Raw genomic sequence first — 19021 nt, 5'->3', positions numbered from 1 at the left:
CAAAAATGGTGAAAACGATAAAAGATAAACATTACTTTAACATTTTTAGGTACATTTGGAGCCAGTTACATAGTTAAATATATATTTCAGTAATTCAAATGAAATGACTATAAACAGAGTTACAAATACACGAATTCATTCCCGCTCCCAAAACCCCGATGTATGATAATAAAGAGTACTATCGTACAGTATGGCCACTCCCGCTCCCCGCTGAAAGTGCCGCCCACCCCCTCTCGGTTACCTCACAGTTACCGCCTGTCAAAAACACGAACAGTCGACCTGTCATATTTCACTCATACAAGTATAGTACGCGTTCACCTACACGAGCTTAGACTGTGTGCTAGGAACGCGCCTCTCATATATTTGATCGCCATGCAGTGTCCGAGGTATGCCTTTGGGGAACGCTCGGCTAAATGGCGCTAATATTAATATTTGACATTTTAACACATATCAAGCTAACAATATGGGCCAAATTGTCAAAACTGAGGTTCAAAAGTTTTAAGCTTGTGTCGAGAGATGGCAGTCTATGCACTATGATTACACATTTTACTTTGACATTAACTCTCTATAATACTCGATCCTCTTTGCTATTGGACTAAGAGCCCAGGGCCGCCTTTGGGACAATGTAGAGTTCGTATCGAAGGTATCGACGTTTAATGTCCGCATATTATCTAGTTCGGCCCGTCGGCCATTTTTTTGCTATAAGGTTTTTTTTTAAACACTAACTTTCCTATATTATCGTGAGTGTTTGTGCATTTGGCTACGTACCCTGGCTTTTAAAGGGCACTACACAGGCTTAGATCTTTGTACCTACATATACTTCGTTTCTTTTAAGATTAGAATTATCTGTCAAACGGGTAAACAAGGAAGCAGTGGTCGTAGACCTTCCTTCTTCGATTTCGGCCGATACCACTGATTTCTTGGAACTTATGTACATAGTATTATAAGTTATAAGTTCCAAGAAATCAGTGGTATCGGCCGAAATCGAAGAAGGAAGGTCTACGCTACGACCACTGCTTCTTTATTTACCCGTTTGACAGATAATTCTAATCTTTTTCGATTCGTCTCTCATCGCAGTTTCGGAGTCTTCGGACAAATATGTAATGACTAATGTAGACATTTTAAAAGTCAGCATATTTGTAGGTCTGTATATATCAAATTAATAACGACGCTTCATAGCTGATTGCACAGGATTCGGCCTTGGTCCAATCAAAACAATATAATCTGTGTGCTCACTGCATCCCAAAACTATAAGGTCGTACGTGAGCAAATATGCGGGTCAAATAAATGGGCGTACGTTCTGGATCAATTAGTTTGCTTATCTAAGACGAGAGCGTTCGAGATTTGTTCCAGTGATATTTGAAATAAATAAAGATTGTAGTTCGTATTATTCAAATAGGTACGTATCTAATATTTGAGTCCGTGTGGTGACGGGTTAAGAATTTCACCACCCCCTTTCTTCCCATGGGGCATGGGTGTTGTAGAAGTCGATTGTGGGATATATTAGGTTAAATTGTGGCGGTCATTGCAATATCACAGTTTCTTTTTCTTTTGACCCCTTCACCCAGTGCCATATTTAGCAGTTGAGGGATTGAAATATTAAAAGTTAATGAAATAATAATACTGAAGTGACAGGTTGGTAGTTCGTCGCCCACACCACAGTTGAACCACATAATATATAATAGTACAAGTACAGAAGGCCCACTGCTTTGATGTTCACGAAATGCCGCCTTTTTAAATGCCTACAAAATTCTAACAAAGAAACGAGCCGCACGTGCGCAGCGTCGGAGGATAGGGTTGCCTATGGTTTAAAACGCATTAATTCTCAGATAAATAGTTATACTATATATTCAAGTCTTTGGTACTTTCTAGGTATATATACAGTAATTATATATTTTTGTTACAGCCTTCAGCATCACAAGCCTTATTGAACTTTTCCGTGGGACTTAATCAATATTAGGATCAGTGTAATATTGTCCTATTTTATTCATGATGTCTATTTAACTAAGCATTATTAGCCATTCCACACGTGGACATCGCATATGAACCTTGAAAAAAACTCGCTACCTAATGTAACAATAGAAAGTGCGAACGTGCGTTCCGTGAGAACGCGCGCCACCCCTGATCAGGCCGCGAACTCGCGGCCGCCGGCATGTACTTGTAGCGCGGCGATAGAATCGCGGAGTGAGCCGCCCATGGTTGAACCCTAATAAAGTAAATATTATGTATTCCGAAAAATATGTCCGCAGTCCGTCCAAGTTATACACCTTGTCGGTGTATTGTTTTTCTATCCTATTATCTATGAATTAAGATAAAATCACTCACTCATACTATACTATAGTTAAAGCGATATCTCTGCTTTACACGATATCTCAATTTAATCCTCATTATATCACGTAAAGGTACGGTCACGGACTGTAATTGTTGATACACTTCTAGCCCATTGTATACTGGACAGTTATAAGCTTAACTATGACATGACAAAATTATTGTGGCCTCTGAATGGCTCAACAATTGAAGTACGTAAGTGTACACAGATGAGCAAACTTTTTCCATGGGGCCAAAATTTGAGGACAAGGAATATTAGAGGGTCAGATTTACACCGAAAATGCATTATTACTATAGTGCTGGCCATATCAGGTAGGTACGATTTTTGAAGGACCGGTGGAGGACCGGATAGCATACTTTTTCGGGCCGGATTGGGACCGCGGGCCGTACCTACTTTGCCCACCACTGTAGAATCAACCCCGAAATCGCGAAAAAAACTTCCAAGAGCATTCTCCCATAGGTCGGATCCCATTGACCTAAGTGGTGGAAAATTTCTCTGGCTTGGTTGAAGTCTTGGTGGCTCAGTTGGCAGAGCGCTGGAGTATCCATTCGGATGGCGTGGGTTGGTTTCAAGTGCACGCCATTTTGCTCGGTCTTGAGCGGTATCGCGCCAGCTTTCGCCGACGACGCCGAGCTCACGGAGGTCTACCTCCACTCTATCCGCCCAATATGGGTCCATATTGGCTCATATAAAATTATTTGTTATAAAATTATTGTTTATACCGATTTGTTCTCCGAATGATCATTTCTCATAATTTTACTTGTCATAATTTTGTTTCATTATTATCAATAGTACTACTATCACTGTTCATAATTTAATCATTTAGTCGAAAATTTTTAATCATAAATTCTATACAAATATTTAATAACATTCATAATTTTGTGTTTAAGAAAATCATTCATCATAAAATTATTTAAAAAGTTTTGGGGAAGTTCTATGAAAAACTTGTGCCATTTATAGAAGCGCGCTTGAATATATGTTGGATGACCAGCAGGACGGCGTCCATTCGGTCTCCCCAAGTAGTTTACCGACACTTCGTTTTGCTTGTAGGCAGTTTTTAATTTTCTTTTATGTCATTTGTTTGTAGATTATTTGGAATATTATGAATAAATGCTTGTCAAGTCGAACAAGGCCTTGAGATTATTGTATTATCAGTCATTTCGTAATTGATGGTGTTTATTAAAAAAAAACAACATAAACGTTCTATGAATACGAGGGAACGCTATTAATGCTGGACAACATAATTTCATAGTTGATATTAATACATATACAGAGTGGGGCCTGTAACAAAGGCGAAGAATTGAACTGTAGGCTATTCTCCTTATACTGATCAACATTTGTTCAGTGACTTTTAAAAATTATGAAGTCTTTAAATTTTTAATTTTTCATACAAAATAAATATTAGCTTCAATGTACGCCATTATTGTTGTCATTGACGTTGTCTGTCACACTTTAGACTTAACAGAATTCGCAATACATTACCTCTTAGAAAAAACTTTCAAGGGTGATAAAAATCAAAATACAAGTTATTTTTAAAAGTCGCCGAACAAATGTTGATCAGTATAAGGAGAATAGCCTAGAGTTCAATTCTTCGCCTTTGTTACAGGCCCCACTCTGTATAAACTTTATGCCTGTATTCCTAAAAGGGTTGGCAGAGCACATTCTTTTTAGTTGTTGGTCTCTATTGCTTTCCATAAAGTCTTATAGTAGGGGATCCGTACTAAGCTCGATTTTCACCGACGTGTTAACCAGATGAAAATAATATTTTATAAAATAGAATAAGTTTCTGAACATGTCTTACTATGGCAACCTCAAAAAACCGGCCAAGAGCGTGTCGGGCCACGCTCAGTGTAGGGTTCCGTAGTTTTCCGTATTTTTCTCAAAAACTACTGAACCTATCAAGTTCAAAACAATTTTCCTAGAAAGTATTTATAAAGTTCTACTTTTGTGATTTTTTTCATATTTTTTAAACATATGGTTCAAAAGTTAGAGGGGGGGACGCACTTTTTTTTCCTTTAGGAGCGATTATTTCCGAAAATATTAATATTATCAAAAAACGATCTTAGCAAACCCTTATTCATTTTTAATACCTATCCAACAATATATCACACGTTGGGGTTGGAATGAAAAAAAAATCAGCCCCCACTTTACATGTAGGGGGGGGGGGGGTACCCTAATAAAACATTTTTTCCATTTTTTATTTTTGCACATTGTTGGCGTGATTGATATACATATTGATACCAAATTTCACCTTTCTAGTGCTAACGGTTACTGAGATTATCCGCGGACGGACGGACGGACAGACAGACATGGAGAAACTATAAGGGTTCCTAGTTAAGTGGTTGGTGCAAGTGGGCCCAACGCCGGTGTGTTACGCCCGCAAGTTCCAGGAATTGACTATTCGTGTTTCTATGTAATTCAACGTGCACTCTCTCACAATTAGTGGGTGCGTGGAATCCTTTTCTATCATCACGATGAGTAAGTACGCGCAACTTCTCTTTGTCTTGGATTTTTGCTCGCTCCGAATTTTTCAACTTAAAAGCCTGCATGGCAACTAGGATTTATTATTATTATTATTTATTATTATTTATGACCAATTTTTCTCAGGCAACCTTATTCTACTTTATTTGTTATTAAGTTGGCCTCATTTTAAGACTAGCCCGGATTGGTTAACAAAAGGGTACAACTACTACCATCAACTTACCTGTTTGACAGCGGCTGCCAGGTCTTAGGGACCAAAAAAAGGTAGGCAACTGAGGTGCTGCATAATGTGTATAGAGTACACTTTCTACTGGAGTTTGTTTCATTTGGTAAACACGTCGGCGAAATTAGTAAAAAATATTTATTTTTCAAAGATTTTAAAAAAATAATCTTGACCATTTTTATTGCGGTCGCCATAGTAAGACATGTTCAGAGAATTATTTTATTTAATAAAATATTATTTTCACCTGATTAACACGTTGGTGAAGATCGACCTTAGTACGGATCTTAGACATGGATTTTGCTCCGAATTTTTCAACTTAAAAGTCTGGCAACTAGGATTTATGACCAATTTTTCTCAGGCAACCTTATACTACTTTATTTGTTATTAAGTTGGCCTCATTTTAAGACTAGCCCGGATTGGTTAACTGGTGCAACGACTACCATCAACTTACCTGTTTGACAGCGGCTGCCAGGTCTTAGGGACCAAAAAAAGGCAGGCAACTGAGGTGCTGCATAATGTGTATAGAGTACACTTTCTACTGGAGTTTGTTTCATTTGGTAAACACGTCGGCGAAATTAGTTAAAAATATTAATTTTTCAAAGATTTTAAAAAAATATTCTTGACCACTTTTATTGAGGTTGCCATAGTAAGACATGTTCAGAAACTTATTTTATTTAATAAAATATTATTTTCATCTGGTTAACAGCACGTCGGTGAAGATCGAGCTTAAGTACGGATCTTAGACTATTAAGTCATAATGTATTGTTTGTTTACGTTTTTGTTAGTCATAATTTGGTTTTTCTCAGAAACGCGTAACTGTTGTAAGGATTGCCATAATACAAACCTAACCTAAATTTATCTTTAGATGACCTTAAATGACCATAAATCATTAAATTACGATTTTCAATCATTATGTCAAACAAAGGGGTCCGGTAGCTATTTCCGTATTTTAACATACATAAGGTCAGGTGGGGTAAGGGGGACTATGGGGGAAGGGAAACACTGATCGGTAACTCTGAATTCATAGACTATAGCTGGGTCATTTGTAGGTCGGTAAGGTACTACCTAGGATTTAGTTACAAAACAAAAACAAAAATAGCGCTAGGTGTAAGGAGTGTGCGTCCTTGACAAAAACAAAAAATCAGTTGTCGTGCTACAAGACCACGAGTTGGACGAGTATTATTTATGTAGTGATTTGTGTAGCAAAAAGTTATGTCCGAAGACTTTTGATATCTGTAAATATTACTTTATATGTTGAATGTTCATGTTATGTATTTGAATTTGAGAAAACTATACTATAAATATGAAAATTTAACGTGATTAATAACACAACCTACAAATGACATACCGGGGTAACGGGAACTACCATAGCCGGGGTAAGTGGAACATATGTTTCCTTTTCCCGATTTCAGGGGTCATCATGAACATTTTCAGAGACACATATTATATAAGTACAGAAATTTTGTATTGATCCAAGCTTCAGTATTTTAAATACAAATAATTACTAATAATTAAAAATCGTTTTGAAATTTGCAATTCCGAAAATCGAATTTTCGAACAAAACTTGTAAAAAAAATCGTTAAAAATAATTATATTTTTTAGTTACCAACCCCTGTCTCAAGCCCATATGTTCCCCTTACCCCGAATTTCAATTTACGTAAATATTTTCTATTTTAAACTATATGTCAAAGAACCAAAGTCTCCATTTGATTGATGATATTTTTTTTAATTTACATTTCCGGTATAATCCGCACTAGCGCCAATACTTTGAGATTTTAGAGAAGTGTTTCCCTTACCTACCCCAAAACTCGGGAAAGGGAAACGGCAGGACCACCCTAAACATTTTATCAATTTTCAGCTACATGCATTAAAGCTAGTTTAAAAATTCATTTAACCCTAGAAAGCAGACTTAAAGAAGCATACTTTGTGTCGGTCAAGATGAATATACGACATTAAATAAAGTGATTAGAGCTTGATATAAAATATAAAAAATGAAGTATGTTTCCCTTACCCCACCTGACCTTACATATAATTCACCGAGCCCTACTTTAAATTGCACAAGGTTTTGTGTACTAAAATCACTGCTACGAGTATGTTATCAGTTTTTATAACACTGTTAGTTAAAGTACCAAAATCTGTATGGTATATTCGAAGAACCTGTCAGGTGATGAACATATCTGCAATCATCCTGTTAGTTGCGCAATATTTACTGTTGTTTGTAGGTACATAATATTTTTATGAACATCGATAATTATCAGTATTTATTACATTTTCATTATACCCTTCATGACATCATAGGTAATTTTTTATTTATTTTTTATTTTTATTTGTCGATACGTTAACATGACATTACAGTGAGCTAATACGCCATGAAACTTAAATAACACATAACAACGTATAAAATTAGAAAGGTACACAATATAACACTAAGTACCTCACATTACACTCGATGGCCTAGCATCCACCACCTCACAAAACCTCAAGCATTCCTTTCTCACAGCCGCCCATCGCCATGCAATCAAATCGCACTCGGGTGTTGACGCCAAGAGCGCACATTCAGTAGTGAGAGAGTACGCAGTAGTGGAGAGTTCCTTCGCGACACAGTTCGCGCAGCCGGCACCGCTAAAAGAACGCGTCGCCGAGGCCTGAGATCTATTCTGGAATCTCCCGGAACATACAGTAGCACGAAGCGGCTAACTAGTTCCGGGCAATCTGACTCTCCGCGCAGCACTCGACACGCAGTACCTAACAAACTAAAGGTCATTCTGACTTCCAATGAATTGTATCCAAGGGTTCCCAAGAGGTACTTGGTTGGATACAAAAGCGGGTAGTACCCATACATTTATTTTTGTATAAAAACATTAGGAAAGCTTTTTGCACTTTCTCGAGCATTAACGAGTATGTGGATTCATACGGTAGCCATACAATCGACGAAGCCTCTAATTTGCGGACGTAGAAAAATGCAAGCTGATTACATACATATATCATATATCTCATATACATGTACTTACTGTATATGTAGGTCATTGTAGGTAATATTTATACCTTATAATTAATGAATCTACGGTTGTACTCACGTTATTATATCGCTATTGCTGCGACATGTTTCGGGCCAATTCGGAGGCCCCTCTTCAGGCATATAGGAGTTCACGCAACGGCTAAACTCCGTGAACATGTCGCAGCAATAGCGATATAATAACGTGAGTACAACCGTAGATTCATTAATTATTTGAATATGTCTCACGAAAGTTTAACGTGTATATTTTTATACCTTATTTGCTATAGTTCGAACTGCGTAAATTGAACTTGAACGTCAACATATGATGATGATAAAAACTTGCATTAGCATCCCGAAATTGCATTACGATACAAGTGCGGAAAAGACCAAATTCGAAACGAGTGGCGATAAAGTAAAACACGACCAAAGGGAGTGTTTCAAATCGACACGAGCTACGAATTCCCTTTTCGGACGTGTATCATACGACGTTTTTCAGTGACAAGAAGTGTTTTACTTCTTCGGTAAAACACCGAAATCGGTTGAGAAATGCGAGCTGTAGAGCGAGACATCCGGACATACAAAAGCAAATTGCTTGATTTAAAACGTAGCCCTTGCTTCGCTGCGGTCAATAAAACAGTGCAAGGAATATAATGCACACTGTAAATAAAATTTTAGGTATTCTGAGAAAAAAACAAAACGTTACGAAACCGACACAGTGAAGAGAACAAGCTTTTAGTGGCGGAAAGGAAAATCTGGCGGAAGATTCTAGGGCCAATCAAAGAGGGGTCGGCGCAGCATGTCCTTCTCGTCTATACCTCTCTATCGCCCATCATCTCACCATTCACTTGTTTCCGTTTCATATCATCTTTCACACAATCCATCCATCTTTTCCTCGGTTTTCCTCTCCTGTTACTTCCTTCGACGTTCATTCGTAATGATGAGTAGATATCTATCATAATCGTGTGGTGAGTGGTGACGGACTAAGAATTTGACCACCCCCTTTTCTCCCGTCGTGGGTGTCGTAGAAGTCGATTCCGTCACTATTACTATTTCGGTTTCCCATCAAACTGTTCATTGCTAAGAGTTGCACTGCAATCTAAGCAACTTCATGTGTTGTGCCAACCCCTTTTGGGAACACAGCTGTTAATTTACGTAATTGTGTACATTGTGTTGATTGATCGATGTATCAGCGATGTGTGATGCAGGACAGTGACTTTGCATTTATTTTGTTGTTTCCAAGGTTGAGGCAATTGGTGGGGCCTCATTTACACCGTTCTGTATTTTCCTGATTTGAACAAGTGGAATAACTTCAAGTATTTTGTTCCAATACTTAGTCAAACTATATACCTAACTCGTCTAATACATCAATAGTTTGTATATGTAGTTTAGTTAAATAATCACCCTCTTTGCGTTATCTCGGAATTCGTCACGGCTCATGGGAGTCGGGTCAGTGGGGTCCACTTTGACAACTAATCAAGATTTGGCGTACTAATGCTGTCATTTGATCTTCCAACCCGAAGTGTAACTAGGCCTTGGGATTAGTTTCCTCACGATGTTTTCTTTCACCGATAAGCGACTCGCAAATATCAAATGACATTTCGCACATAAGTCCCGAAAAACTCGCACGCTTTTACCGCTAGGCTACCACGCCCCGTAGCCGAATGGCATTACTGCGACGCGAAACGCAAAAACTGTGTAATCTATCTCTATCGCTCTTGCGTATTGGCGCGACAGAGCCAGACTACATTTCTGCGGCGTTTCGCGTTGCAGAAATGCCATTCGGCTACGGGACCAGCGCTTTAGTTTAGTTAAATAATAAAGGCACTATATTAAAATGCACTATTGTAAGATGCTTTAAATTTTTTGTGTGCGTCAAGACCTTAAATCACATTGTGTTTGAAATAAAATATAAAAAAAAAATTTTTCTTACTGCCAAAGAATGAATTGAATATGGGTATTTTTCTTGCGTCGCGGTTACATCTGTTTAAATAAAAAAAAAAAACTACTAAAGGAGGTTATTAAGTTTGATATCTAAATTAGTAGTGTAGGAAAAATAAGCGGTTTTGGTCGTTAAATTCACATCCATTCCAATTAAAAACGATGTAAATCAATCAAACTATAAACAGCACGAACCAGTATGTCATTAATTTCACACAAATCAAGTCATTTCACGGTGGGAAAATAAATGCTAATGCTACCTACACTCGTAGTAAATACGGTGTGACAGGCACCTATGATAACAAACGACGATCACACAAAAATACCGGTGACGCACCGAGGACCTTACAAATATGATTACAAAACTTACTTTTGCTTGTCGCATTTAGTGTTTGCCAGTACTGTCATAGTATTAAATGTAGATGCGGATAAAGTGCCATTAATATGTATCCACATCCTTAAAGTATAAGCAATAAAGTCGTATATACATATTTCTGGCACTCTGTCCGTATCTATATATAATACTTTGGTTGTACACCGCTATCAACGGTAGTACAATGTTCAGTCGTCGCCAGGATATATAGAGGCGCACTTGTTTTGTACTTTGTTTATTAAAGTTACTGGTTTCGGTGTGTGTGTGTGTGACCTTTTGTCATAATGCCGGAAAAAACGGAGTTAGTCAGGTCTTTGGTTAGTAATTGATAATTTATAGTTAAATAATCCAATTCATACTAATATTATAAATGGGAAAGTGTGTGTGTCTGTGTTTGTCCGTCTTTTACGGCAAAACGGAGCGACAAATTTACGTGGTTTTTTAAGTGGAGATAGTTGAAGGGATGGAGAGTGACATAGGCTACTTTTTGTCTCTCTCTAACGCGTGCGAAGCCGCGGGAAAAAGCTAGTTATAAATAAAATAAACGTAATACGTAGGTACGTGGTTATCTAATCTTGAAAGATTTGAAGATATATTTTGCCAAATGTTAATAGTCATCGTCAATTCGTTCTTTTGAACAAATGATAATGGAAATATTAGAAGCTGCTCCCATTAATTAGTTTTAGTTAAATGCAAAGGTATGTAACTTTTAAGTTAAGTGGATATTGTACGTACCTACAATATAAGTATACCAGTTTACCGTTCTATTAACCTTAGTTTATTTATTTGATAAATATCTGACTACCTGAGGACAACCAGATTATTATTAGCATAGTAAACCCAACAACGGCAACAACATGTCCAGATATTTGATTACGTATTTATACCATACACATAATATAAAAACACAGTTCAATGTTTTCGTAGCCACTTATAACAGTTGTAAGGTAAATAACGAGCCTCAGCCCCTCCTTTTTGCCAAAACACGTTTTGATCGAATTTAGGAAGTCAAGTTTTCGTGAAAAGTAGATTTCTTATATTATATCTTATATGTTTCATTAGATTTTGTTAATACTTATTCAATTTGTTTATTTAATTTTACTTTTTAGTAAAATTGTTGCATATAAAATGTTGGTCCTTATAGTTTTAATATTTTTTGCGGACAAGTAATTCAAAAACTGTCAAAACGGCCAATAATTTAAAAAACTGTCAAAACGGCCAATAATTAAAAAAACTGTCAAAACGGTCAATAATTAAAAAACTGATTTAAACTTTCACGATTATTACACATAATTATTTTTCGTTGGAGGTCAGTTTAATATTAGCCTAAGACCGGTACGATATTTTTGAAAATAATTCTATAACAGTAGTTTTATTTCATATACAGCGCTTAATCGCAATTTAAAAAACCTATATTTTCGAATCCACCAATAGTTTGGAATGGAAGATATTAAAAAAAACTACGCCTAGAAAATAAGCGTTTTCTTTCAGCAAAATACCTCACAGTAATTTAATGGTGGAAACATGTAGAAAAAAATCAGTTTTAAGGTTTACAACCCGAAGCCACCTAAATATATGACGGGAAATAAGACTATTTTTATTGATATAGAATTTTTGAATTTTGTCTAATGTGCTCTAGAGCTGATATAATAACAGATATTTTTAAGCAGAAATCAATAGCACATAATTTTTCAGATATTTAACATATAAAAACCACCAATATATTTATATGGAAATAAAAAAATCTAAATATTTGACCGGGCAAATTCGAAACAGATAATAGTACGAGGTTGACTTTTATTGTCCCTATTTAACAATATTAACAGCATGATAATCCACCCAATAAGTTTGACCTTTATTTAATACTTTAATTTATTTAATATATTTACATTTTTTGCGTGGTTTGGTTTGGACCTTAGTGTCTTACATTTAGGAATCCATATGGCAAACCACCACGCCGGTGGAGCTGAGCCGAGGGTAGGTGATGAGCCGTGTCGCATGCTTTTTATTCTGTTCTTCTATTACACATTAACGTAAATGAGGAGGCACACTGACATTTTACCCCGCCAGGCGGCGCCTATGCATGTCACTGTCATTCATATGTGAGAGAGAGAAAAACATAATTATCAGCTTCTCGCTCTCACGTCTCACGGACTAATAGGGTGGCGCCATCTGTCATATCCTTTGAGTGTTCCTCCTCATTACATGCCTGTTTCTACATAAGTAATATTTTAAGTAGATTAAAAACAGACGTTTCCCACCGATAATAAAGTCCAAAGTAATTAAAAAAATTACACATTTATTTTAGGCATGCGATTTGACAGTCGTCGAAAAGAGTATATACTTGTCAGTACATACATCTATCTCACGTTTTTCTCTTCTACCATTTGACAGATCTCCGTCATCTTGTGAAATGTATTCTTCCATTCTTCAGAATCGTTGAAGCAACGCTTGTTACAAACACGCGAAAGCTATGCAAAGTCTAATTTCGACCCATATGTCACGGCCAGGTATAGCCCCGGCGATTATCGTTAGACTTACAAGCCACAGGTCACAAGTTCAAATCTCAGTCGTCGCATACGTTTTTACAGCTTTTTTAATTAATTTTTTAAGGTTTTATTTATATTATAAGTTGATGAGTACAAGCTACTGCAATGACATTAAATACAAGGACGCACAATTCATAACAAAAATGTTTTAAAAATCTGGGTCTAAATTGCATTTATAACATTCTTGTTGATGCTAATAACGTTAACTTCTTATCTGCTTAGGAAAAAAATCGTTCATGTCATAACCAACATAGTGTATAAAGACCTAAGTATCAAAATTGCAAATGGAACTGCCACACACTAAAAACTCTTTATCAAAATACCTTTTGTCATAATATGCTCAAATGACTTATATGTCAAAATGAATTGCGAACGAATATTGAACGAATGGAGCCGCTACCAATATATAATAAGTATGTAGGTATTAGATATTTCCAATTTATTCCATAAATAGAAATACCTAAAAAAGGCCGCAATTTTACTTCTTCATTACATAAACTTTAAAAATACCCTACTGTATCATCTTTATCTTGGTCACTTGTACTCCGTTTATTACAATCAATGTATGTAATGTATGTATGTGTAAATTTCCTGAAATAAATGTCATATCTTGTTGTCACAAAGAAAAATTTACAAGGCTTCCAAGAATCTCGAGCTGGAAGGATACAAATTAAAATATTTTCTATGAAAATAATTAAATTCGACAGCAGACAACCCAAAGGTTTATCGGATTTATTTATTATAGGCATTTGTTTTAAATTAAATACCAGTGGTTCTGATCTGATAGTGTGGGATATTCTTTAAAATTTATTTTCAAAAGGAGATTTAATGTTGGTAATGCCATTCAAATAATATTAGAAGTGTCTAATACGCGAGTGTTCGAATTTAATTATAGGATAGCACATATTGAAAGTACTGTAATATGGGTACAAAAGCCTGCCTATTGAAATATAAAATACATAGCAAAAAGTATAGAAAGGACCTACTTTTCGACTTTTTATTTACACTACGTACCGACCATACAACTGACTCTAATTAATCTTGGTATTAAAAAGAGTAAAATGTAGTACGTTTTTCCATTATCCGATCCGATATCGGATGTCGGACCGATATTCCATACATTACAGGCGGAATCTTGGATTCTTCTATTGATATCCTTCCGACATCCGTTATCGGATCGGATAATGTGAAAACGGTCTAATAGCGACTCAATAGTTTTTGTTCCTTGAAAGTCATTAATTTGAACAAATAAAATTATTCATTGAAATCTATACAATTACAACGAGTATTATAATGTATAATATATATATATATATATATAATTTCTTTATTCAGACACAAGTCCATGATTATTGTTAGTTAAGTTCTTAAAAACTATGTTATTTTAACTAATACATTCATTTTGTAATGTAATCCAAAGAAATAACTTATAAGAAATATATTCTACCCTTTTTGCTTGTTTTCTGATTACTATTTAGCCAATTTTTCATTGACTCATACCATGGACTTTCAATAGGGACTGAGCTCACACTTTTTTTGCCATACTAAATTGAACTTTATCACCGGTGCAGAAAGGCGTTCTTATCAGACTAGTAAAAGTGTGTCCACGTGAGAGGGTCAAAGTTGGGGCTGGTGTCCCTCTCGCACCTGTGACCAGTGTTAAAGAGATTACTACAGTAGTAGTATTTTTACCTGTATGATAACTAAGTTTATAAACTTCTTAAATTATTTTTATATTATATCGAGGCAAGGATATTAATACCTTGTAATGAATTGGTAAGTCATTATTATGAAGCCATAAAACCAAAGATTTGCGCAATTAAAAAAACATTTAATTCGGTATTAGTAGATTTGGTAGTAACTTTGAATATTGACTGGTATCCCCAAATAATGACAGTGATGACGTCATTCAAATAATTTTGACAGTGGCAATAAGTGCGAGAGGGACACCAGCCCCAACTTTACCCTCTCATGTGGACACACTTTTTGGCCTAACAACTCAATCTAGCTTAATGATATATAAATCTATTAGTCATACCGGACAACTGTCACTGTACAGTTGTAATCCTTATTACAAGGGCATAACGTCTAGCGATGGTTAGCTAAGACAGAGTATTGCGGTTAGTAGGAACGACGCACGATGTTGAACCTTAGGTTACCTTCAATCAATACTAATACTGAAAGACAATTTTTAAACTTATTGCATTACATGTGTCTAACAAAATTTCAATGAAATGGGTTGTAAATCTAATACTAAAAAATAAATATTTAAAAAGAGAGGGTTTAAAAGGGTGTAAAAGATAAAAAAATAATAACAAGAAAAAAAGATTTCCACTGCCGAGGATCGAACCCACGACGTCAGGTCAGGAGCGCGCCCATCGTCTTACGCTACTATAACTGAGCTATTTAAGCGATAGTGAAGGTGGCGAAATATATTATTATACCGCGATGTAATGAAAATACGAATGAATAATTAACTTTTGAAATAATGCAGAAAATGACATCGTCAATAGTAGAGTTTGTAGGTAAATGAAAAATATGAAAATACTTCTTTCAGTACAGATTTTAGCGCTTCTTGGCGTGCATTTAAAGGTGGATTATTTTTTATACTTCTTTATTTTGATCTTAACGAAAAGTCTGTTCCAATTTTTTTGCTGATATAATTTTTGCCCTGAATGTTATTCTGAGCTAGTAAAATACTGAACTTCCGTTTTGTTTTTAGGGTGGTTTCAGTAGAAATAGTGTTTCAACACATAATGTAGATACAAAACAACCATAACTTCACTTGTCCTATTATTGCTTGCGTCATAACTAATTTAATTACTCCGCTTTTTGCTACTACGAAGTATCATTCACAAAAATAGGTGGTTTCTTAATGTGTTATAAAGATCATAAATTAAAGTAGTCGAATTTAAAACAAAAGTCCTGATACCATTTTCGCCCGATTTTTAGTGAATTAAAATAATCTTTTTTTTATTATATTATACGTTTCTTGTCACAAATTTTGGTGGCTTAACTAAAAAAACTGTACCAAATTACCAAACTTAATTTTTGGTGAGATAAAAAGTACTGTTATAGAATTAAGTTATTTTCCCAGTAGTAGCAAGACCGGATAGCTCTTGGGGTATATGTAGTTATACGCGATTAAGTCCCGGTTTTTAAAAATAATTAATTAAAAAACTGTCTATAACGAAAAAACTCGTGTCAGTATTTCCACATAAAAAGCTAAATAAATATTTAATGATACTTTTAATCCAATGAATAACACAGAAAAACGTTGATGTCGTGTCTTTCATACTATACTACATATTTATACTATTGATTGTTATCGTAATGGTTAACTCGTATCGCAATTTAAACTCTATTCCATCAACATAAGTCACATACCGTACGCGTTATATTTTATTACTACGTTGATTACTCGCAATAACTCCCTGATGACTGATATACTTTATGTCTTAGTATGTAAGGTTTTATTTTAGTCAGAAATGTTGATGATGGTAGGATATAGTGGTAGATAGTAAGGATGGTATGATGTGGGAGACTTTATGTCGCGTGTGTTAGGGTGTATATTGGTCAGCAAAGTTGATGGTAGGGTCGACCTTCGACCATCGTTATTTATTCGCGAGCGACCTAATGTAAACAAGGCAGCGAGTCAACTATAGCATAGTATTGAGGAATTTTAATCAACGTTATCTATTTTTTTCTAATTAAGAGAATTAAGACGCTCAAGCAAATCTTGTCACTAAAAATGTCGCGAAATTTAAATTTTGTATGGACGATAGACCTTCGTCCCTACATTTTTAATATATGTACCTGAGTCACACCTCGGGCACTGGCGATTAAATATATTTAAGAAAGAGGCGCGTTCCTAGCACACACTCTAAGCTCGTGTAGGTGAACGCGTATTATGCTTGTATGAGTGAGATATGACAGGTCGACTGTCCGCGTTTTTGACGGGTGGTAACTGTGAGGTAACCGAAAGGGGGTGGGCGGCACTTTCAGCGGGGAGCATACTGTACGATAGTACTCTTTATTATACTGTACCTGAGTGGATGCTCAATATTGAGCGTGCAGAGAGGCGGTCATGTCAAACAATAGGCTACTAGACTCATATCTAATTTGGCACAATAAATGATTGTCTTCTGTAATGTTTGACATAAGAAACCAATATTTAATGATTTTGGGTAATAAATGTGTACGATGACTACGTATTTTTAATTCAAAAATGTATTTGTTAAATGTTATTTTTAATTTTGGCCACCGAAAACGCTGTCTGCCGTGTAGTGACGTCATAGAATTCATGTCAAATCAATTACTGACATAATGATCTTTATGCCTCGTACTTAAAGTGTCAGAAAGTGTTGTTTTCGCACTGAATGACTTCATTCACAGAAAATCTATAGATGACATGGCTGATGTTGTTTTTTTTCCCGATTACGTAAAAGTATTCTTTAAAAATATTTTTTGCGGTTTATAAGTCATAATAAAATATAGTGATATTTTTTTTTCGGTTAATTGGACAGCAAGTAATAATATAAGACAAAATTTAAAAAAGGGTCAAGTAGCCTATTGAAGCTCATACAACTGTCCTGAGTCGACGCATACGGTGTACGCACGCTCGCCCCGCCGACGCTCCGCTCCGAGCGTCCACTCAGGCCTTACATACCCATAGATGCCTTATCAAAAAAATACAAGTTGCTCGTCTGCTCGTTTGCTATCGCCTTCACGAAATATTCTGATTCCGCTCAGTCGGCGTTTAATTAGTTGATAAGCTTGGATTTTGCTTTGATAAACCTAATGGCTGTAGTCGCTCTCGCCATTATTTATGAACATTAAGTCTGGCAAATTATTAGTGCAACGTTTATCAATTAGGAATAGAGATAAGAGTCAGACGTATTAAACGTGGAAAATCGGCTCCGTAACGAGGAGCATTTTCACTGAGCACCTACGATGGTACCCCGACGTCAGACTTAGCTGAGGTGTATATGAATTCATAGTAATAAACATTCCAAACTCGTTTACTTAATGTGTGCAAAGTCTGGTATATGTATACTTAAGAAAATGCAAACAATGCAACAAGTACTTATATACACATAGGTAATAGGTATATAGAAAACAACCATGACTCACTGTAGAGTCTGGTAAACAATCTATTTACGTAGCTTTACATGTTAAACTTTGTAAAAGTATAATATATTCCATAATACCCATATCATTGAAAGTAATAAGTATGTATCAGAATTGTGGCACAAAGCCTTGAGGCTATTTTAGAATTACTCTACTTATTAAGTAGTATCTTTATCTTAATTTTCTCATATAAATAAAAGTAATAGCAATACTATATTATTAACAGATCCGCAGTCACCAGCGAACCCCGTCCGGGTCCCGCGACTTTAAAGAAGCTACCAAACGGGACGCCCTCGCGCGGCTAGAAGTGGAACTAGAGAAATTACTGGCCACCTTACCTGAGGCTAGGAGACCGCTGGTCACTAAGGAGTTCCAGGGGTTCAAGAACCTCTTCAGCCGGTTTCTTGCTGAAAGTAAGTGATACTGACACAGCTCTCTTGACCTCGCTCTGGTAGAAGTGGAACTAGAGAAGCTACTGGCCACCTTATCTGAGGCTAAGAGACCGTTGGTCAGTAAGGAGTTCCAGGGGTTCAAGAATCTCTTCAGCCGGTTTCTTGCTGAAAGTAAGTGACATAGACATATCTCTCTTGCTCTAGAAGCTAGTGGAATGAAATGGGTCAGGTGTTGTGAAGATTTGTGTTGTTTCGTGATATGCAGAGAAATAAAAATGAAGGCTCCTAGACTGACTAACTGCTTATTTTTTCCAGAGGGCCCATCAGTAACATGGGAAAAGATCGAGAAGCTCCCAGAGGGCGCTGTCATCGACTACGGCTCCCTAGAGACCCCGACCACAGACAACATCCACCACATGCTGGACAAATTGGTCGTGGTCAAACTTAATGGTGGTCTGGGGACCTCTATGGGATGCAAGGGGCCTAAGTCTGTTATACAAGTCAGAAATGAGTTGACGTTCTTGGATTTGACTGTGCAGCAGATTGAGGTTAGTATTTCTTGATAGATTTCAAAATGCTGTTGAGAATTCTTGTCCAAAAGTCCAATT

At 36.2% G+C, this 19021-nt stretch overlaps 1 protein-coding gene across 4 annotated transcripts in view; it reads left to right on the top strand.

Moving 5' to 3' along the window:
* The window catches only part of LOC125232123 (UTP--glucose-1-phosphate uridylyltransferase), a 34400-nt gene that overhangs the window by 11649 nt on the left and 3730 nt on the right, over positions 1–19021 (top strand). For 3 of the 4 annotated variants that reach the window (XM_048137761.1, XM_048137745.1, XM_048137770.1), the window contains 2 exons: positions 18248–18434; positions 18729–18961. In XM_048137761.1, coding sequence (XP_047993718.1) covers positions 18248–18434; positions 18729–18961 — 420 coding nt within the window. Of the gene's footprint in view, positions 1–10521; positions 10660–18247; positions 18435–18728; positions 18962–19021 lie in introns of those variants that run through there. The other variant, XM_048137753.1, reaches the window with a different exon arrangement.

This window comes from Leguminivora glycinivorella, chromosome 1 (genome assembly GCF_023078275.1).
Source record: "Leguminivora glycinivorella isolate SPB_JAAS2020 chromosome 1, LegGlyc_1.1, whole genome shotgun sequence".
NCBI lineage: Eukaryota > Metazoa > Arthropoda > Insecta > Lepidoptera > Tortricidae > Leguminivora > Leguminivora glycinivorella.
The sequence above is the reverse complement of the archived record's forward strand: the minus strand, read 5'-3'. Positions and strand labels throughout refer to the sequence as shown.